Below are 21,702 nucleotides of genomic sequence, written 5' to 3'. Positions count from 1 at the left end.
ATGAGTATATAGCCTGAAGACTAAAGCTTTCTCTAAAGGGCTGCTATACTTGCAACATGCTGCATTTCTTCCAGGGATCAAGAGCAGGACTTCAGCATATCAGTAATCTCTGTGCCTTGTTTCAACCATGTGCAAATTTCTGCCAGAAGTTAATTCCCTGATTCCTATGAACTCAATTCCAGTCTCTGCACCCGAATCAAACTTTGCTGCACTGGCATTTCACACTAGGAAGGAACTTCACAAATCAAATGAAAACTTACGTCTCCTGTTGTGAATAAATCCCAAAGATCTCATGAATTGTCGGCACCAAGAGGGGTCCTGTTGGAGCAGCTACAGCCCTGACGTGAGAGGCACTGGGTGGGTTGGGAAAAGGGAGTTATAATAAACTAAATTCAGATGAAACAGCTGTGCCATAACTGCACTGGTAAGTTTGTACTGATGCACATCTGCCTCACCTATTAGCAAGAAAATCCCTCCTGGAATCATACTGGGCATGTCTACATGTTCTGCTATTACTTGTGGGTTATCAAAATAACATGGAAAATTTCTTCCCTGCATTTCCAAAGCGTATCTCAGAATTTGTTGTACTTGTGTTACGGAAGGATTTTCTATTTAATCTTCAACACACAGTAACTACTTTTTGTCTTAATCTAAAGACATCTGTATTGGAAAAATGATCCAGCCTTGACCAAGGCTGTTGGCAACAAGTACTGGTCTTTCTCCTGCAGGCTAATGCTCAAAAACAACTGATTGCCAACAATGAACAACGTTTTGGTACAGTCAGTGACATCTCTGAAAACACGACATGGACCAGAGGGACCTCTATGGAGGGCATCTTTCCCAAAAAAAACAAACTCACCTACATTTGAAACAGATTAAAATGGCTTCAAGACAGAGTCTGCGTTAAAAGAATGCGCAGAAACTCCATCATTTGGAGCACGCTAACAGTAGGATGCAGAAAAAGACTGACTGACATCATTCACCCCCCCACTCTCTCTCCTAGGATCCATCTCTTCATCTCACCACGTAAAACACACAATTCTCCCTACGAACAGCTCTCCCCCTGAAACAGAACCTCCCTCCTACCAGCAGGATTGGCTTTGATGACTTCTTTCATTTTTCCCCTTAAGCATCCAACAGCATCATCTTCTTCTATAATTTCAGTCCAAAAATTAAGTACTTATAAACAGATAATATCCAATTATTTTCAATTTTTGCAGCTCCATTACAACACATACACAAAAAAAGTGACCCAAACAGGAGTGAAGTATGACTAAACAAACATAATGCAATAACCATGACCTAGCCCAATAAAGATTTTAGAATCAAAACAGAAACAGAAGCAGTGTTGAACCCATAAATTTATGGGAAGACTTTAAGAAAAGATCCTTTTAACGACCTAGAGCAAAGTAATTTTAAGTGACATTCCATCCTGAGATGGAGACACAAAAACCCCATTAAGTAGCAATTCATGATCAAAATAACATTCACAGAATAATTTTAGAAAATTATAAAGTGTTACAAGTGTAATTCAAATAGGCTTCAGAGCTTTCCAACTTTAAAAGGTCAACAGCAAGCAGGTTTTAAGAGAACAAAGAAATCTAATGCTACCTATTTAAATCCATAAAAACACAAGAGGCCCCAATCCCAGCCAAAACCATGTGTCTAGGATGACTCTGAGAATCTAAATGAATCATCACCTTTCTGGGGGTTTTTTGAGTGCTGTTTTCTCTCCTCTGTGTTAATTTGTTCTTTGGAGTCACTATTTTTAATTCTCCTTTAAGGCAGTTTAAACCTAAAAAAAAAAAAAAAGTAGAACTGAGCCACACAATGACATAAAAGAAAGAAATGAAGACCAAAATTGGTTAATACAAAAGCAATAGCTAGGCAAAATAGGAAGAGCCTACACAAATTTGGAAGGAAAGGGGTTATTCATCAAAATCGGGATCTCTCCTGGAAAAGGAGGACACTCTCTCGGGATACTGAGGAGTTGAAGGGATAATAACGGCAGGACCGCTGCCCTGTCAAGGCAGCTCCTCTAGGGAATGGAAGTAAAGATAAGTGCTAAAGAATGGGACAGGAAGTAACCCAGAAAGCTGAGCTGCTGGGAAACCAAACCTCTCCCTCGCAGGAGTTCACGCTCCAGGAGCCTTCAGCCGCGCACACACACACACACACACACACACACAAAAAAAAAGCCGGCCAAGCCCCGGCACACAGCTCCAAGGCCCGGCGGCCGCCAAGGCACCCGGGGCGCCGCCGGGGGCTGGGAAGGGGGACCCCCCTCCGCGGGCAGCCCCGGGGGCGGCCCGGAGCCCGCCGCGGGAGGGGGCAGGGGCGGCGGGGGGCTGCGCACCCCTTCCCAGAGGGGGCGGCGGGGGCGCCCCTTACAGCCCCGCACCCGCCGGAGGGGCTGCCCGGTGTGGGCGAGGGGAGGCCACGGGGTCGCTCCCCCCCCCTCCCCGCGCCGCGAGGGACCCCGGGGCAGCCGGGGTTACCTGCGTGACCCGCGTGCCGGAGCGGGGCGGGCCGGGGGCCCCGGGCGCGGCCGCCCCCCGCGCTGGCGGCGGCGGCGGGCGGGGGGTCGGGGGGGGGCCGAGCCGAGCGGGGACACTTCGCTCCGGGCCGCCCCCCTCGGCTCGCGGCGGGGTCGGCGGGCGGGGACTGACCCGCGCCGCGACCAATCCTCGCCCGCCGCGCCGGCCCCGCCCCCGCCCGCGCGCCGCCGCCGCGTCGCCATTGGCCGCCGGACTGACGGCGGGCCCGCCCCCGCCCGCGCGCCGCCGCCGCGTCCCATTGGCTGCTGGGCTGACGGCGGCCCCGCCCCGCGGCTCCGCCCCGCTGCCGTAAAGCCGCTGAGGAGTGGAGGATGGCTTTGCGACAGGGGGCGGCGGCGGCGGCGGTTCCGGCGCCGTGACGGAGCGGAGTTTGGGCCTCGCGGTCCCCCGGGGGCGGGCGAGTGGCGACCGTTGCCTGGCAGCGGCCCCCGGGCGGCGGGGCGGGGACGGGCCCGTGCGCTCCGCGGCTTGGGGTGACTAAGCGGGGCCACAGGCGTGCGGGCCGAGGGGGGCGGGAGGCGGGGCCTGGAGTGAAAGGGGCGAGGCCGGATGAGGAGGGGTGGGGCCGTGGTTGTGTGGGCGTGGCTCGACTGTACGGGGGCGGGGCCTCGGGGAGCGAGGCGGTGGCGGGAGGGGCTGAGGCGGCAGCGGGCGGGCGAACGAAGGGTTGGCGGCTGCGTCTGGCGGGCTGGGGCTCTCTGCGCCGTGCGGGTGCCGGGTCGGGAAGCCGCGCTGGTGTAGGGGCGAGAGGTCTCGGCTGTCCTCAGTCCGGCAGGATGGGGCTGTGGAGGCTCTGGAGAAGCGATGCCTCCGTGCTCGCTATGTCAGCCCCGAGTGTCGCGTGTGGTGAGGGCTCTGGTGAGCGCCCGGCGCTGGCAGTGCTGAAGCGCCGCTGTGAGCGGTGCGATGAGGGGCTGGTGAGGCGGGACTGGGTGTGCTCCTGCCAGCAGTGACTAAAGGCGCTCGGCAGAATTGCAGTCAAAGCATCTGGCGTACTTAGTGTCAGAGTTAGCAGGGATTGCACAGCTCAGGTTATTTGCAAACTCTGGAAGGAAATTACACTAATTTAGAGGCGTTTACAGTATTTCAGCACTGAGAAGAAGTTTATTCTTTATTGAAAGATGAGCCTACGAAGTCACTGCAGGTACAAGGAGTCCAAAGTGTATTTTATTTCTTTAATGCTATTATCATTTCATTGTAAGGAGATCCAGAGCCTTCAGATTCACACCCAAAAGTCATGAACTGATGTTTCATTTTGGTTCATCAGATTTAATTTTTAATGAAAATAGGGTGGGGTTTTGGATAGTTTTTCTCCCAAAAAGGGCCTTAAAACTCATCTCATTCCACCCGCTGCCATAGGCAGGGACACTTTCCACTATCTCAGGTTTCTCCAAGCCCCGTCCAACCTGGCCTTGGACACTCCCAGGGATGCAGCAGCCACAGCTTCTCTGGGCAACCTCTGCCAAGGCCTCCCCACCCTCACAGGGAAGGATTTCTTTGTAATTTGACTGGACTAACGTTGATGTCATGGTTTGTTTGGTTGGGTTTTTTTTTTTACTAACACAATGGCTTATAATGACATGCAATAACTCAGAGATATAAGTGAAGAGCAGTGTTTGACTTTGATTTTGAAGCATTATTAATCATGAAAATAACACACACCCCCGTTTTTTTGTTTCTTACCTTCTGCATAGTTTTCCTTCCTGTCTTTTGCATGATCAGTCTATATATAAGGTTTTTAGAACTGTTTCCTGTTGTTTATGCAGGAGTCTGGCTCTGTGAGGCGTTGCCTTAATTGGTTTTTAGATGCTGTCATGAATAACTCAGATAAATAATACAAATAAGGGTTGGAGTTTGTCACTTCTTTACTCTTCAGCTTTGAGCTTTTCACTCTTGTGCTGTGTCTGAAACAAATTTAGTCCTTGTCTCATATTTTCTCCCTCTTTGAAGTAAATGTCTTCAAAATAGGCCCCCTAACTTTTAATTTCCTTCATTGACTTATGTTTGTGATCTGTTGTCATGTGTGAGTGAGACATACCTTAGAGATGCTTTTGTAAAGTGTTCTGCAAATAAATGGTGGAACATAAATGTGTTATGGAAGGATCCAGGAAGGCACAGCCAATATTGTGTGGTGAAGGTGAAATCTCGCAGTGGATGTCCTAGAAAAGTTCTGAATCTTTCTGTCCTAACCACCGTGCTGGATCATGTGAATTTGTGCATGAGATCTGTTCATTTACCACAGAAGGTGATAATTCAATTTGATCTCAAACACAGAACTAAATGTGTTGAGATAATTTTACTTTATTAGGTATTCATTTAGGAAGAAATAAAACTCAAAGATAGGAACAATAACTATATAAAATATTCAGAGTGATTTCTGAAGAAATTTTATAAGGTTTCATGTCATAAATTTCCACCTCAAGTAGAATTCTGAATAGATTCTGCAAATGAAGAGGGAATTTATTGCCTGAAATATCAGATTTATTCTTAACATCCAAAATGTGGAGTATGGGAAAGGATGGGGGAAGGGTTGGTTCTATCAGGTGAGGAACATGCTGTAACATTTTGGAGTTTTCAGGTCAGCCCTTGCTGAATGTGTCTTTAAAAATACCACACCAGAGGGAATTGTAGATCACTCCTGCAGGCAACTTCCGATTTTAGCTTCTTTTCTGAAGGAAATGCTTCCTGATGGTGGGAGAAGTGATGAGTCAGGGTAGCATATCTTGGTCTACCTCTAATCCTTTGTGCCTTTGGGAAGCCATTTTGTCAATACATGCTTCAGTTGCAGTTTAAAAATTAGATTGTAAAAACGAAGGTGTAATGCTCAATGTTTTATGTTGTTTTAAAAACTTAGGAAGATTATAAGCTAGAACAAAAATGCCCCATATACTGACTTGTACAATTTCATTGTTTTCTAATATTCTGCTAAAAACAAGTAATAATTTAAAATATTTGGCCTGATGACAAATGCAGGTGGAATTGATACACAGATGAGAAGATGTTTAGGATTTCTTACTGGTTGGAAGGCTGAACTGTTTTCTTCCTTTGGTAAGAAAGGGGAAATGTATTTAAGTAAAACCCAACTACAGGTGGATGCAGGATTCTACCTGGAATTCTACCTGGTTGATTATGCCAGACTTAGAGATGGGGATCCAAAAAGTATGCAAAGTATGAAAAAAAGTATGAAAATTACTCTTAAGTGACTTAAGTTCCACTCCTAACTTCACCATAGATACAGGTAATGAGTTTGTTTGTTGGTTTTACTTAAAAGAGGTCTGGTTACAGAGCATGTTAAAACAGCTCTAAAAAGATAAATATTACAGATGAGTGTCACTCTTAATGTAGGTGAAAAAGAAACCCTGATGTTCTTAAGGTTTGGTTTGTTTTCTTTTTCCGAGAAGATGGGGTATCTGTCTGGCCATTTACATACTATATAGAAAATTTGAGGGCTTAGGTGTTCACACTTCATGCAGAGATTTGAATTCTTAATAGCGCTTCATTTTAAGCTATAGCAAATATTCCAGTGCTGTGATTGAAAGATATCTTCCACTGACATGGGGATAAAGACTTTTTTTTCCACTTTTCCTGATTATGTGTAAGTGTTTTTATTGTCTCTTAATAAATTTTACACTTTGTTTTTAAATTATTTTTTAATTTTCAACTTCTGAGTCCCTGTGCCCTTGAGGTCAGCCCACCTTGAGTCTGTGTGCAGCAAAAGTCAAGACTTGTCTTTTGGCTTCCATTTTTTTGAGAGCTGATGCCAGTTCCAGCCCCAGTGGAGCAATGAATGTTGCCAATTCGGAGGAAAATTTGCAGCTGAAATTTTATGCCTGTTTTTGGAGGCAACTGTCACAAAAGATTTTAGATTCTAGTAGTTTTAGCAATGTAGAGAGAGACTTGATCCAAGTTCTCGTATCTTTAGGAGTAGCCCTTAGTAATAGCCACCTTTGGTTTTGTTAATTCCAGCAAATTAATTTTGGTGTTGGTAGCATAATACTGGAACTGTGAACTTCTTCCCAGCATGGTAATTCTTCATTTTAATATCTCACTGAGACAGTTTGGTGCAGCTGAATTTGCATTTTCAAAATAAGTGTAATAATGGTAGCATTAACTCTAAAAATATGTGTTATACTTTTATATTTTCTAGTTGCTTGCAAAGTAACAGCAAAATATTTTGTTTATAGGTAACTTAGAAGAGAAGTGCTTCTGTTTCTCTTACTGGATGAAAATAACTTGGAAGCTGATTTGCAGTGAATTATCAGTGAAGACACACAGCATTTTCTGGAATATTGCATGATCTCATAATGAAGATCTCTCTCCTGCAGCAGATGTATAAGGACGTCCTGGCAGGCATTCCCCTAGCAAGGGAAAGCCATCATTATTCCTCTTTAATTAATCTGTGTGTTGAGCAGCCACCAGAAGGAGATGAATCCTGTCATCAGAATCATCTGCCATCTACTGCTGGTGGTGTTAGGAGCCATCAGGACACTGATATGTCAGATGTCCCTGCAACAGATGATTTATCAAACAGCTTTGCAAACATGAGCTCCTCGTTCTGCCCACGAGAGGTGATGCTGCTCCAGTTAACCTTGATCAAGATGATGGTGGCGAAAGTAGAGTCCCAGGAAATAGAACTCCACACAAGAAAGAAGTACTGTGAAATCTTTGTTCTTCTGAAGGAGGCAAAAATTGACTCAAAATTGGTAAGCTTTTGTAAACTTCTGGAAGATTTTTTTATAAACGGAGGAAGACTAAAAAGGAATGTGCCTTAGACATTTTTCCTTTTTTACCTATCTCCAGATTCACCTGCTTGGTTGTAACGATCGGCTGTTATCTCACATGGCCTCACAAACTTTAGCATCTCTTGTGTATTTCCAGCTGAAGGAAGAGGTGAGTGTGGCATCACTTCACAGCTCAAAAAAATGGCTTAGTGAATCTATGCCTGCAGGTTGTTCCATTTGACTCTACAGCCAAGTTTTTGTTGTGTTATATTTTCTGAGAAACTTTGTCAACTGTGTTAGGAGTAGCGTGGAATATGGAAAGCAAGGAGATCTGATGTGTAGCAGAAGTGTGGAATGTCTTTGTAAAAATCTGGAATTTTATGAAACTCTTAAGGTAAAATATGTGTAGATGACAAGAAATATTCTCTTTAAGGTTGCAATACAGATATTAAAAAAAAAATCATGATCTAGACTCAGTATTTTTACAGTTCCTTGGTATCTGTTGGGTGATGCAGTAGATAAAAATAAGTAATAACCTCTTGGAAGTTAATCAAATGCTTTGATGTATCTTCTTGTTTGAATATCCCAATTACTTGATGTTTTTTAAAATTTGCTGTATATTTAGTGAATATGTATTGCAGTCTCCATAGTAGCATCCTGAACACGGATTTATTTCATAACTATGTTTGTAATATTTCTTGCCAAGTTGTCTGGGAGTTATCAATTCAGATCTGGTCTGTCTACAGCACTATCTGATTTTGGGTAGGTCACATGACATTAGGAGGTTTGGTTTTCCCTTTTTGGAACATACAGATAATTTCTATTGCATGCATATGTTGCTTCAGGTTTGTAATTAAAGGCCTAATTAATGGCACAGGACAGACACTATTTCTACCTGTGTTTTGTCTGTGCCTCCATTTGAATCTTTTTAATGTACAATTTAAAATCATTGTATTATGATTTAATGTAATTTGCATAATAACTGAAAGCATACGTGATTGGTTTTTGAATTATTTTTCTTAGGACGCCTTAAATGTCACGTGGCTCAGCTTTAGCCTGAACACGCTGTTGGGATTCCCCGGGAATGCCCGGGTGGCCGATTGCCTGTGGACTCTGGTGGCGATTCTCAAGGAGACGCTGAAGGACGCGCTGGTCCCCAGAGCAGGTACCGGCGGTGCTGCGGCGGTACCGACACGCGGGAGCCGCCAGGGGGAGCAACTCACCTGGAATTCCTCGGGAATAGTTCGGCTCCAGGACACCTATTCCCTTCCTTATGCAGGGGGTGACGAAGTGGTGTTAAAACGTAGTGGTTTAACCATATTTATATTCTGACACCGGTTTATTTCCTATTTACTGATTTATCTGTGTCACACTGTGAGTCAGTAATGTGCCTCTTCTTGCCATAGGTGTTCTGAAGAAGTTGTTGGCTCCTCTTGATGCAGTGCTTGAGGGATTTTATAATGCCATCCTGCTCCATCATTTTGACAGTCACCACTACACTTCACCTTATTCTGAAGCTACAAACAATCTGATCAGCTTTATAGATCTGCTTGAAGCACTTTTGGCTTCCAGAATTGAAATGGAATTACCTCTCAGGTGCCAGAGAATTTTGTTTTTGAAAGTTTCTTATGTCCTCAACCTTATTAGTTCATCAATTCCCTATGTAATCAAGAAGAAATTAATTTTGCTCCTTAAAAAATGTGTCCTTTACAAGTCTAGAGAAGATGCTAAAAGTGGATCACTGTTTTTACAAACCCCATCTTTATGTGAGGATATACTTGCACTGAGTAACGCTATTCTGCAGGTTGTGAATTTGACTTGGCTTAATCAGATCCCACTCAGTGGAAAGTCCAGCTACTTTGGAAGCAGTGAAGCTGCTCCTGGAGATGATTCTCAAGGTGGTTCTGACCAAACTGTTCTCAGGGCCTTAAGTTTGGTTGTGCTTAAAGCACTGGAATTCAAGATTCACAACTCTGCAACAGAAGCAGAAATGAAAGGTAACAGTCCATTTAAATTTTGTTCATTAAGCAGCAAGAGCTTTAGAGCTTTCAGATTTTGTAGTCATACCTCATTAAGACTGTAAATAGATTTCAGCTGAATTAGTGGTGGTGGGAGGGAGGAAATAGAAGACCCACCCAAGAAACTGCTGTTACTGTGTCCTGCCTAATTAGTTGTCTCCTTGCGTTTTATCAAATCCTTAGCCCTGCAATATGTTGGGCTTGAAACAGCTGCATTTGGGATTGAAACTTTTTCCTATTAAGAAATTAAGCCAGCTTGGGAACACCAGGCTCTTCTCCAGCTGGAAAAGAAGAGAGTCCATAGCATGAGCATCTACTCTATTCAGGGTGGGGAACTGAAAGGAACTGCAGGTAACACTCTTACCTTTTCCAAGGTGGAGGTAGAACTTTAGGCACCATTGTGCATTTATTTTATTGAAGGTAGAAGGCATTGCTGCCAGCCAAGTAATGTAATGAGGCAAAACTAGCTGTGGTATAGAAAGGTAAATAAAAATAAGGAACTTCCAAAGTAAGGCACAGGGAAGTTGTGGGACTTAACACAGAATCACAGAATAGCTTGGGTTGGAAGGGGCCTTAAAGATCATCCAGTTCCACCCCCCTGCCATGGCAGGGACACTTTCCATTAGACCAGCTTGCTTCAAGCCCCATCCAGCCTGGCCTTGAACACTTCCAGGGATGAGGCAGCCACAGCTTCTCTGGGCATCCTGTGCCAGGGCCTCACCACCCTCAGAGAAAAGAATTTCTTCCTAGTATCCAATTTAACCCTGCCCTCTGGCAGTGGGAAGCCATTCCCCCTTGTCCTGTTACTCCAGGCCCTTGTCCAAAGTCCCTCTCCTGCTCTTCTGGAGCCCTTTAGGCACTGGCAGGGGCTCTAAGGCCTCCCCAGAGCCTTCTCTTCTCCAGGTGAACACCCCCCGTTCTCCCAGCCTGGCTCCAGAGCAGAGGGGCTCCAATCCTCAGAGCATCTCCATGGCTTCCTCTGGACTTGCTCCAGCAGCTCCACATCCTCCTTATGTAAATGGTTGTGTTCTTCACCCTGACTGACAGGTCTGGTCCTTCCAATTACCAGGTGTGAGCATTCCTCCCATAGCTACTCCCTTGGGCTGGTTTGTTGTAGTGAGGAGCTGGATTGGGGCAGGAGAAAGGGAGAGCTGCTGCTTTGCCGGGGCTGTGCCATGGGCAGCAGTGGGATGGCCGGGAGTGCCGCAGAAGTGGCGTTCCTGACGGGAGAGGCCGCGGTGCTGTGTCACACTGGGAGCCAGTGAATGCCTTCTCCCTTGCTGTAAGGAAGCACCAGGGTGAGGCTTTTTGCCCAAGAGACCTTCCTGGAATCCCATCTTCCCACCTGCCCTTTTCCCGCTGAGAGGACCTCATGCACATCTGATGCTGTGTGAATGTGGATGTGCAGGTTCTATGATCAAAGCAGTATGCTGTCCCTGGATTACAGCCTTCATGGAAAAGAAAATGGAAAAGTTCAGAAGCAGTATTTCTAGTCAGGCATCAGTGAGAATGGGCATTTCTATATTTACTGATTATGTGGCCAAAAATGATTTCTCTTTCTTTTTAAACAAGGATGAAATTTTACAGCACTTCAAATACATTGAGGCATTTTTGTTCTAGATGTAAATATTATTTTATTTTTTATATTTCTATGCTATGTAGCAAGCCTAAAATTAATTTTTAATTCATCCCTGCAAAAGAGCTACAACTTCCATAAGATAGCTTCTGAAACTTTTTCCCGATTTTTGGAAGATGTTATATTTGTGATGTCAGTTCCATTCTTAAAGTTTAATAATTAATATAAGTATTTCTAAAGAATATTTTCCTTGTGATCCACCTTCTGAAACGTGTATAGAGACTGAGACTGTGTAAGAACAAGCGAAAAGAAAAAAAGTATATCCATTTTAAATGTGTCTATGAAAATTTGTTCTCAAAGAAAGCCATTCTCCTTTCTTTCCCAGATTCATGACACAAAAATTAGTTCTTTAATTAGATTCAAGCACCCCAACTGTCAAGAGGAATTTCAGTTTGAAAGAAATGTTACTTCTTTATTTTAGTGACATTACAGGAAGTGTTTAAAACAAGCACCTAAATGCTTTAATATGCTAACTTCCCTTCTGGGAAGCTGCTTGATCTTCTTGCTATTAACATGGATTAGAGTGGCTTAACTTTAATTAATTTCAATTTTGAGAGTAATTTCCAGATTTATAGGGAAGAGTTTCAGTCTGAAGAGTAACTATTAATAACAAAGATAATTTGATGTTCCTATTATTTGCTAGGAGGAAAAGCAAATCTTAGAGTCAAATATTAAGGAAAATCACGTAGTGATGCAGTAAATGAAATTGATTTCAATGTTGCAGGAGAATTTTTTGTTTTCTAAACATTGAATCTGTGCTGTGTTGTATCAAAAACTGCTCTGTAGTACCACACTATCATGTAGTATCTCATTAGTATTGAACATGTAAGTTTTCTGACTTAAGGGAAAGAGTCTCTGTGTCTAATGAATACAAAGTGATTTTTATGAGTAAGCTACTGCACTAAAACGGCAAGAACCAATCTATAAAATTTGATGCTGTGATAAATCAGTTGAGCTAAGGAGAGATAACTGCATTCATGAATTTTTATGCACTGTTAATTTAAAATAGAGAGTGTATGTTATTTGGCAACAAAAAATGTATCGCAAAAGTCATGGTTGCTTCTTCTTTTCAGGAGACTTTGAGAGTTCCATGTCCCAGCTGTTGATGTTCTGGAGGAGTCATGTAAAGCCTTCCCCACAGTCTCACCCAGTTGTGCATCACTGTGAATGGCTCTCCTTGGTTTTTATGGAGCAGGATGATGACATCTGGGAAGCTGCTAAAGTTTTATTACTCATCTATTTAAAATTTTATAGGTTAGTGTACTTTTTTTTTAACAGAACTATGAAGAATTGTACTTCAGTAAGGTTACTGTGACATACATGAGTTCCCATTGGTTGTTTTTGTTTGAAGGAAAATTATTTTTTGATAATTTAAAATCCCCCAAACCTCAGGATGATGTAATAATGAGTGGTGTAAGAGCTGATAATTCAAGTCTTTTTTGGATGGAAACAGGGGAGTTGTGAAACAGTTTCCTACTAAATACTTTATCATATCCTGTAATTCAGGATAATTGACTTCATGCTAAAATAGTGGTTAGACAGATAAAAAGTAAGATTGCTTCCTTACAGTACTGAAGGTTTGACAAGAATGGGATATCAGAATTCAGCTTCAATAATTCAGGTACTTCTGGCAAAGTTTATAAGGATTGGCCCTATGGGAATTCCAGCTACTTAATAAAAATGGGTATTGCTAACAACTGAAATGTGTTCTTAATGGATTTGTCCTGAACATACAATGCTTCATTGTTGTTTAAATTACCATACAAGATGCTATCCTAACTTATACAAGGCCCTCAATCTTCAAATGGGAAGATAGTGCAAGTAATATCTTAGATACACACAGTTCTTAGACGCTTAACTACAAGTAGGCTCTTCTTCCAGTGTGTGTAACATTCTGAATGTTAGTCTGATTTCAGGTTTACAAAAACATTAAAACAAGATTGTTTCATATTTATATTAAAGTACAGTTTATGTGTTGTACGTAACTTTGTTTATTCCAGAAGGAATGTTTCCTAAGGAGTGCCCTTTTAAGGCCTGCTTTAAGTACTTTGGCTTCCTCAGCTGTCCAATCTCCTGGCCCCACCTGCCTTCATTCTTTCTCACTCCGATATAAAATCTTTTTTGGCTCTTACCTTTTCACAAAATTAAAAAAAGAGCAAGAATCCGTCTTCTGGATATTGCTGTTTTAAAAAAAATTGTAAACTTCCACTGAATTGTTTCCTGGCTTACTTTTCAGGTTACGGTATGATGCTGCTGCTAACCTAAGCCAAAAAGAGGAGGAATCCTGGAAGTTCCTTGTGCATACAGGTGGATATAACCCACACTGTATCTTTTTATTCCTTCTGGAAAAGATTGCATTTGATTCCACAGTACTCCTAGATTTTCTGATTTCATCAGAAACTTGCTTTCTGGAGTACTTGGTCAGGTACTTAAAGCTTCTTGGGAAGGAGTGGCATCAGTTTGTAGATGTCTGTAACCATTTCGATACCAGGCACAGCACTTTCCACTCAGTTTGTTCTGTCAAGCCACCCCACCAAGAAAAGCAAAGCTGTGTGACTGGGGAGAGTTTGCAAAATGCTGGTTGTGAACCAGAACCACAGACTCCGATGTCTTTGGCTTCTTCTCACAATTGCCCGGTGTTTACAGCACAGCAGGGCAGTAATGAAGCTGCAGAGTGGAACCAGTCTGACTCATTGACAGGCACTGATAGCACGTCCCTGCTGGGTTCTCTTCAAAGCCTGGTTAATTATGACAGCTCAGAGGACTCGGAGGTGGAATCAGATGGAAAAGAGTGCTTGGTAAATGCAAAACAATTGCCTACAAACAATGAGGGTGAGGTGAGGAGAAGGGAAACTGGTTGCAGCTGCAGAGATGATGACCGGAATCCACGCACGTCTGAAGTGTTGCCTCTGAAACCGAAGGGATCTTGTACCTCATCCTGTTGGACTTGTATGGCATCTTCAGATAATATTGCATCCCTAAGAATAATGCTTTACAAATCAACAAAGTGTTTGGAAGAGCTGCAAGAAGCTATTTCTAGGTTGCAGAGAAGAAATCTTTTCCCATATAATCCATCTGCGTTGTTGAAACTACTGAGCCACATTGAGAAGATGAGTAAATCCATGAATCCACAATAATGCAAAGTGTTCTTGTGGGTTTTTTTAACAAGTTCACCAGGGAATATTTCCATGAGATTAATGACTTCTAAAGCTCATGCTTCTTGCAGTAGTCAGTTCATTTAACCTCAGACAGGGTAAACATGGGTTTGGTTGACACCCTAAAACTCTGGAATTGCATCCAGTGATATGATCCGTGACCTGAGGGTCCTAGGCTTATTCATGATATGTATGCCGACGTACAGTGTATAAGGATTAATTGTTGGGTATTCAACATTTTATAATAAATAACTCACGTGAAAGCATTTCAAAAATATATCATACTTAAAGTATTGTCAATTGTATCTAATGTAATTCTATTTATGAATTCACTGCCACATTGGTAGAGGTTTATGGACTACAGGGCAAAGTTAATGCAACACTTGACTGCTTAGAAGTTGGGCTAAATAAAATAATATAGTTGGGGGCAGTTTACTGTTTATCCTGTGTGTTCTGCATTGGTGCCTTGCTCAAAGTGGACCTTCAGGTGTCCATAATCCTTTAATTAAAAGAAAAGGTAGATGTGAAATTAAAGCATATGTTATCTATGGAAAACTTTAGTCAAGAATTATATTTTAAATTAAGCTTAGGTAATGCAGAAGTGAAATTCCAACAGATTTTTTTGCATCTATCATGCATTTCATATAAATATAGGATGTATACTTAATAAATGAAAATCAGAAAGAGAATTAGAAAGTAAGTGACTCCAGCATAGTGAGATGGATATTGAAGATGTTAAATTATTATACTTATATCTTTTATTAGATGTAATTTGAATAACCTGAAAAGTAAGCGTCTGAGAGTTTGCCTGGGGGAGTGAGTTCAGAGCAGGATCCAAGGCAGCGTGTGCACTTAGCAGGAAAGCACCTGATGCTGGTACGTTTAACCTGCAGCTTGTAATGATCTGCCAAGGGTTAGGCACTGGGACAGTACTGAAAACAGGAACACTGGGAAAACCTCAGACCTCTTCAGAACTGTGGGAAGTAGTTTTTCCTTTTAGGATCTTCTCTTGAAGGTAAGTGCTCTCTTCTGACTGAGAACAAGTAAGTGCTCTCTTCCTTTTGAATAGCTATTTAGTGTTAAATTAAAATAGATACTGAGCTAAGATGAGCAGTCTCTGGAGCAGGTTTCTGACCCTCAAATCTCTGTGGCCATCTTCTGCATTAGTCTTTAGCTCTGAACTGGTGAATCAATGCAATTGGGAGGGGAAGAAAACTGGGTGTAACTTACGGGATCCTTTAGCTGGCAGTTCCAGTGCTCTCCAGTGACACTGGAATGGTATGAATTCTCAGGAAGGTTTGAACCTCAGTCTTAACTCCTTCAGAATGACAGTTGTGTTTTACGTAGGAAGGAGTGATCCTCTTCACTGGCACGAAGGAGATTTGAATATTCTGGGTGTTTGTTGTACCTTGGTTTCTTCCTGAGACCAAGACAGCTGTTGTGCAGAGGGGTGGTTGGGAATGTCAAGGAAGGGAAACCTTTCCATTCATGCCTGCAGTTACTGTAGTTCAGAACTAACCTTGGAGTTGTCCAGGGCAGAAACATGCCTGGCTTCTCTTTATGTTTGAGCTCAGTTATACTGTAGCTGCTGATTTGCTCATTTCTGTCCGCACTAAAATCCCTGTGGGCATGTTCAGAGATGCAGCTCCAGACAACTTGGGAACTTCTCAGTTCAAACACAGGAAGTGCCACAGGCGAGGTGCTTGAGCAAGAGTTTCTCAAGTTCAGAATTTTCAAAGTAGGTAGGTACTTACATTTCAGTGAAATCCTTTCCACTATCCTCACTCCTTTTCTAATCTAGCTTTTGCTGAGTAAGTTATTTTAATTGAGCAATTCCATTGTTTTCACTGAACATAGTATTGGTCAGCATTTCTTGGTCTACACTTTGCCAGTTGGAAGTATCTAAATTGTAGCAGTATCTCTGACATGGATATGATGACTGAGTGGGGAAGGTAGAATGGTGTGATAATTTTGGGTAAGTCCAGGTTATTTGTCAGTGGTTGCTACAACTGTATAAGCTCTTTTAAATTAAGAGTTCAGACATCTCAGAACAGTGTGTAGAATGTAGCAAGAAATGTAGGAGCCATGACCTGATTTTTTAAATACAACAAATCCAATTGCAGTCCAATTGTATTTAATTCTTACAGGCTTGTGGCTGACTGTGTGCCCACCTGGTTATTAGAAGTTAAGATCATTCCCATGTTTCCTTTCACAGAAAACCATTGTTTTATTTCTCAGGATGTTTTAGTTGTGGGTAAATATAGTTGGTATCTGGCAACTAGATACCTTAATGTGTTGATATTTTACCATTTATGACCTGAGATGGATTTAAATTGATGAGTCAAAGTCTTTTTTATTGTACACAAAGTGAGGGTGAGCCATGAAAGTGGATTGTAGTTCTTGGCTGTATTGAGAAAGGCAACCACAAAAAAAGCACCTTGAAAAAGAACTTGTATTTTAATCCATTGGTGAGTACAGAAAGTGGTCTGGTTGGGGTTTGTTAGGTTTTGGTTGGTTTTTTTTAATGATATGAAGTTTTTAGGCACAGCTGTTATTTCATGTGCTAGAGGAAATTAATTCAGCTGCAGAACCTGTTATCAATGTTAAGTTAGAACTTGGGAATTAGGTCAGTGATTACCAGGAGATCAATGCGCCTTACCTTTGGATATTGATAGCTGTCAACTTTTCTTGGATTATTTCAAAGCAAGACATGGAACTAATCGGGTGACCTGTGTGGACACAGTTTTCTATCTCCTGAAATGTTCACAGTCCCCATTTATGCAGTTGTTTTGTGGAGTTTGCCTTCAACATTAGTTGAAGTTATAAATAAAGTTAAACTTATAAAATAAGTTAAGTTTAAATGAGGTAAGCAGTTAGCACTAGAAGTTACGTACAGGATGTGCTTTTTAAAACGAATGTTTTTAAACTGAATGTTTGTAGAGCTTGATTGCAGCTACAGCTGAATCCAGGTGGTTCCACAATTGTGGTTCTTCAAACTGGATTTTCTCCAGTATTTTTACGGCCGCTTTCCATTCTGCTTTTAAGACTCGTAGTACAAGTTCTAATCCTGTAATACAAGAATAAAAACCAACCTTGGGAACCTCTGTATTTACAATACCCTTGTAAAGCTGGGAATAGGGAGCCTTGGTTGTTCCCTGGTTTATCATTGTAGGATAAGCTTTGTTTGTACTTCTTCCAGAGTCAGTCTGGGATGGTGTCTGAAGTCAGTATCAGGGGTTTATCACAGTGTCAGTAGGAGTGAAAATATTGTGGTCATTGCAGTGTTACTTCTGTGTATTTTCCCTTAGAGTTGTCCTAATGAGTTTGTAAATTTTTGCTGTATTTTGTTCAACTCTTTTAGGCCACCTGGTTCACCCTGAAATCTTGTTAGAAGCCGATAGTGTGTGTCAGAATGGATGGCAGGCAGTCTTTTACTGTCACTGCCTCAATGGCAGGCATGGACTTGGACTTGGTTGAGAAACATCACAGGGATTTAAGCTTTTCTAAGTCATTATCTTCTTAAATGTTGTGTAAATGAGTTTATTGCTGATAACTGACAGGAGATGCTCTTTAATGGACCAGCTGGCTTGGTGCTAGCTTACATCATGAATGGCAGGAATAAAATGTATTTTATGTTAAAAATCTTGAATGAAGAAACCACTATATCCTTAGATATTTCTGGTTCCTACTTCCCCAGTACTGTAAAACATGAGTTTTTCCAGTCAGCAGTGTCCTTTCAGGGGGGAGATTTGAAAAAAATGTGAATTGTTGGAAAAAATATCACGCACAACCTCAAAAGTGTGCACTGCTGAATGTTGGCTTCCTTAGAGTTTGTAGGGAAGGTTTGCATGTCCATATTCTGAAATTGTCTGGAATTGTAGCTGCTAATTGGAGTTGTCCAAGTATCTACCCCATCTCATCCTAGTTCTTGAGCGTTAAAAATGAATGTTTTCTGTGGAACTTCAAAGAAATTCCAAATGCCCATAGCATTTGGAGGAAGTAATAGCCACATGTTAAAACATGAATAATAATTTGAAGTCTATTTTGCAAAGCAATATATATTGATTAAGTAAAAAAGACTTGTCAAATGACAAAATCCTATGTCCTTATTCTTTCCTTGCTGGAAAGGAAAAAGCTTTATCTTCAAGTGTCACCTTCCAGGGTTTGTCAGCTCTAGAGTAACTTTGTCACTACAGACCTTTCATGGTTCTTTCATGTGGGGATTTAACTGAAACAGAAATTACTACTTTCTGGACATTTAGCTCCAGTACTTGGCTTCCTTGATAATATTTATATCCTTCAAGAAATTTGTGTCTTCTGACACCATTACAGCTATGGTGAAAGTTAGGCAAAGGTCCATTAAACAGCAAATACCAAACTCAACCAAATTTTTTAAAACATTCTTTATCTCCTCAAGGGAGAATCCAGTACTTGGTCACATTCAACAGAGCATTAGTCCCTCTAAAGGAATATTTCTTCACCTCAGCTAAAATTACTGACCAGCATGATGCCACTATTTTCTGTAATTGTCAATTAGGAGCTGATGCAGAAGTGGGAATTGCTGGGTGTGACGCATCAAAGGAACTGTCTTTCAGTTTCACCAAGGAAATGCTCATATTTTATGTTTTCTGTGGGTGGATAAAGATTGATGCTCCAAGAGTCTCCCCGTAATGTAATCAAACAATGTTTGCAGCATTGTCTTACGAGCAAGTGTTACAAATTGCTGAGGTTTATCTTCATACTGTCGTTAAACTAGTGCTTCCAGCTCCAAGGATCAACAAGGCATCTTTTTTTTAATCCTATGTTATTTCTATGTTGTTGGAAATGGATTAAGGAACTCTGATTTGGTTGGATTAATTGTTAAATCTCTTAGTCTTGCAGCCAGAAAATTGTGTGAATTAGTCTCCTGCATTTTCAGATAGTGGTAGCACACAGGAATGGTTTTTGAGTCAATTGGCAGTGCTGTAAGTGGAGAAGAAAATGTGAATTTTGCCTTTTCAAATGTATTGGAACAAACTTAGTGGAAGTTCCTTATATAGATCAGCGGTTATATTTGACTTTTCTGGTGTTTCTGGTTAACAGAAAAGGGGTTTTGACAAGTATGGACAAGTTGGTGCTAAATTGAGGGGAAAGCAAAAAAACCCTTCTCACCAAAGATAATTTAAAGATAAAACAGATTAGGATTTTGCATAAAGAATGTGTCACAACCAAACTATGAGCAGATGAACTCTTCAGCAAATCACATGTACATCTCTGTGCCCCTGGCTATGAGAGGATTTTTAACTCCTGTCTGGGAGGCTTATTGATACGTGGTGTGTTCAGTATTTAAATGGAATACAGCCAAGGGTTTGTAACTTGAAAGAGAGACCATAACTGTGGTGTTCCTGGCCCTCAGTGGTTGAGTGTGTGAGAGAAATTGGTTTGAAGGCAGTCCCCAGGTAATACCTTTTCTTGGAGCCTTTTTTCCTAAGGCATATCTGAAGCCTGTGGCAGAGTGGATCAACAGTAGAGTGTGTTCTTTCCCTTCACTGACTTTATCCTTCCAGTATTGCTTCTGACATCTTCTCTTCACCCACTTCATCCAAGTCATCTTCCTTCTTATTATTAAAGCCCAGATTCTCAAAGTAATGAATTTTCTTTCTGGCTAAAACTTATGGGAATGAAGTCCTGGAACTATAATTTCAAAAAATTTAAGTGATTTGAAGATTTCACCTTGTGTGTTCGAATTTTTCTCATTTAGTCCTGCAGTGGCATTCATGGATGATAAATATTTATTGCCTTAATAGTGCTGCATTCAAAATCAGGTATCTAGTCTTTATTTGTGACAGATGGCATTACTAATTAATTAGTAATGAGCCTCTCCTTAGTGAACCTCTCCCTGTAGGGATATGGATGATGAATCAGGTCACACTAGGAAGAAATGTCTTGAGGAAAAAGCTTTTTGAGAGATTGTAAATAGATTTTTTTCATCCCTTTTATCTAAGGGAAGGCTGGCATATTAGGAGAAGGTGTGAATTCCTGTGAAGAGGAGGATCTTAGTTTTTAAACTACAGATTGGAAAGTTTTGAGTTATTATGACACGTGACTTGGAATGATTCATTTTCAGGCTTTTGTTGATTCTTGAGGAGCAGAAAGTATAGGAATGTCAAGGTTTTTTACTTTAATCCTGAAGGAATTCCTGATGGCAAGGAGATGAGTTTCACTGGTGGTGAAGAGAGAATTCAGAGTCCAAATCATTATTAGATCAAATGAATTCCTACTTTTCCTCCCTGTATACATATGACTGAAGCTTGGTTAATGGTCTGCTGTTGCGATAATCAGTTAGCAAAACTGGTTAGGTACTAACAGGCAGAATATTTAGAACATTTATTTTTGGCTCCCCAAAAACCAGAAGAAACCCTTAGGGTTTTTTGGGATGGTTTTGATGGGTTTTTTTCTTCTCCCTCTGCAGGTGCCACCACACACAACAGCTCTGATTCTAGAGGTTTAAGGTTTAATACAGTCTCAAAGATTTGCCAGAAGGGCTTTCTCTACTGACAAAGTTTACTAATACTGTAAACTGTCTTATGTAAGTGCTTGGAAGCTCTCTTGAAAGCTCACACCCACTGTGTGGATTCACTGTAATTTATTATATGAACTCAGCTGACTGGAAAAGAAAGAGGTACATTTTGTGACATTTTCTGAAAGAAGTGAATTTTTCTTACTTTGATGGAATACCTTTTTTACTGAGAACTTATACATAATTTCCAGTGATATGTAAAATAATTGAGTGAAATACATGTCTCCTTTATCCAATTATATTTAGTTATATTATTATATTTAGCTATATTTAATTGTCCAATGAATGAGTAGATATTATGCTGCAAGTAAGGAATAGTAACACTTAGATTTTTTAAATTTTTGTTTTCTCATTGAGATGTACAGACTCAAGTATTTTTTGGTTTGATTTTATTTTTTTTTGCAGCATTCAAATTTAAGACACCTGAAGGGTAAGCACTATGGAGGTGCAGAGATAATTGTAAGGTCATTGGGCACTTTGATCAAGGGAGTATGATTACCTTGTTATTTACCACGGAAATCTTTAATCTTGCAATAGTATCCTACGTAGGCAGTGCCAGCCTAATAAATACTGCTCAAAAAGGATGTAAAAACATGTGTTCCCAGGTTTTTTTTGTAGCAGTCCGATGTTTGCTCCGATCAAACAAATTTGGTTTTTGCAATTTACTGTAACAGTGAAGAAACTGTGGTTTTAGGTATAAGAAAGGTGTTGCTGCCAATTACCCCTTCCATTCCTGGCCCAGTATCGGCCAAGTGATGTATGAATCAACTTGCTCTGGGCTTTCTTAATTGGCAGAGTGTTCCTAAATCTTCTGCTTGGTTCACAGCAGTGGTTTGTTCAGATGTGGGAAAGTTTGGAGATCATTTAAAGCAGCAGCCAAGCCATAATTCTTTCTGAAATAACCTTTCATGTTTAATGTTTCTCTGGTGCATCAGGTTACTGAATACTGCTCCCAGCTTTATGGAAGGACCAAAGACTTGCAATAGCTGCAAGATATAATACCTAAAATTTAAAAAAAGAGCTATGTGAAGAAACCCACGCTTTTCTCTTGAGGG

At 41.3% G+C, this 21,702-nt stretch overlaps 3 protein-coding genes across 9 annotated transcripts in view; 2 read left to right on the top strand and 1 right to left on the bottom strand.

Moving 5' to 3' along the window:
• Positions 1 to 2,556, bottom strand: part of ASB7 (ankyrin repeat and SOCS box containing 7) — a 29,748-nt gene extending 27,192 nt beyond the window's left edge. For all 3 annotated transcript variants that reach the window (XR_007206596.1, XM_048317971.1, XM_048317970.1), the window contains exons 1-2: positions 2,499 to 2,556; positions 1,701 to 1,795 (exon numbers count right to left, since the gene is read on the bottom strand). The gene's annotated coding sequence lies outside the window, so the exon portion shown is untranslated. The remainder of the gene's footprint in view (positions 1 to 1,700; positions 1,796 to 2,498) is intronic.
• Positions 2,557 to 2,854: 298 nt separating this feature from the next.
• On the top strand, positions 2,855 to 21,657 carry LINS1 (lines homolog 1). Of its 4 annotated transcripts, none has more exons than XM_048317451.1 (9): positions 2,855 to 3,031; positions 3,641 to 3,702; positions 6,743 to 7,261; positions 7,359 to 7,448; positions 8,303 to 8,444; positions 8,686 to 9,276; positions 12,007 to 12,187; positions 13,170 to 14,964; positions 20,540 to 21,657. In XM_048317451.1, the coding sequence occupies exons 3-8, from the start codon at positions 6,863 to 6,865 to the stop codon at positions 14,068 to 14,070; spliced, it is 2,304 nt and encodes a 767-aa protein (XP_048173408.1). In that variant the 5' UTR covers positions 2,855 to 3,031; positions 3,641 to 3,702; positions 6,743 to 6,862; the 3' UTR covers positions 14,071 to 14,964; positions 20,540 to 21,657. The 4 variants fall into 4 exon arrangements, with proteins under 4 accessions (XP_048173408.1, XP_048173409.1, XP_048173407.1 ...); XM_048317450.1 differs by lacking the exon at positions 2,855 to 3,031 and having other exon boundaries at positions 3,225 to 3,702; positions 20,540 to 20,749; positions 21,583 to 21,657; XM_048317452.1 differs by lacking the exon at positions 3,641 to 3,702.
• Positions 14,877 to 21,702, top strand: part of CERS3 (ceramide synthase 3) — a 43,708-nt gene continuing 36,882 nt past the window's right edge. Inside the window, exon 1 of one of the 2 annotated variants that reach the window (XM_048317456.1) lies at positions 14,877 to 14,964. The gene's annotated coding sequence lies outside the window, so the exon portion shown is untranslated. Of the gene's footprint in view, positions 14,965 to 14,989; positions 15,104 to 21,702 lie in introns of those variants that run through there. The other variant, XM_048317455.1, reaches the window with a different exon arrangement.

Source organism: Corvus hawaiiensis, chromosome 13 (assembly GCF_020740725.1).
Source record: "Corvus hawaiiensis isolate bCorHaw1 chromosome 13, bCorHaw1.pri.cur, whole genome shotgun sequence".
Taxonomy (NCBI): Eukaryota; Metazoa; Chordata; class Aves; order Passeriformes; family Corvidae; genus Corvus; species Corvus hawaiiensis.
Note: the sequence above shows the minus strand (reverse complement) of the source record. Positions and strands in the feature narration are given on the sequence as shown.

What these genes read in the sequence shown, in the direction of transcription:
- LINS1 (XM_048317452.1), top strand. Translation starts at nt 6,863, where the DNA reads ATGAAGATCTCTCTCCTGCAGCAGATGTATAAGGACGTCCTGGCAGGC. An exon ending in CAAAAATTGACTCAAAATTG is followed by an intron (nt 7,262 to 7,358) that starts GTAAGCTTTTGT and finishes ACCTATCTCCAG; the next exon opens with ATTCACCTGCTTGGTTGTAA. An exon ending in AACAGAAGCAGAAATGAAAG is followed by an intron (nt 9,277 to 12,006) that starts GTAACAGTCCAT and finishes TCTTCTTTTCAG; the next exon opens with GAGACTTTGAGAGTTCCATG.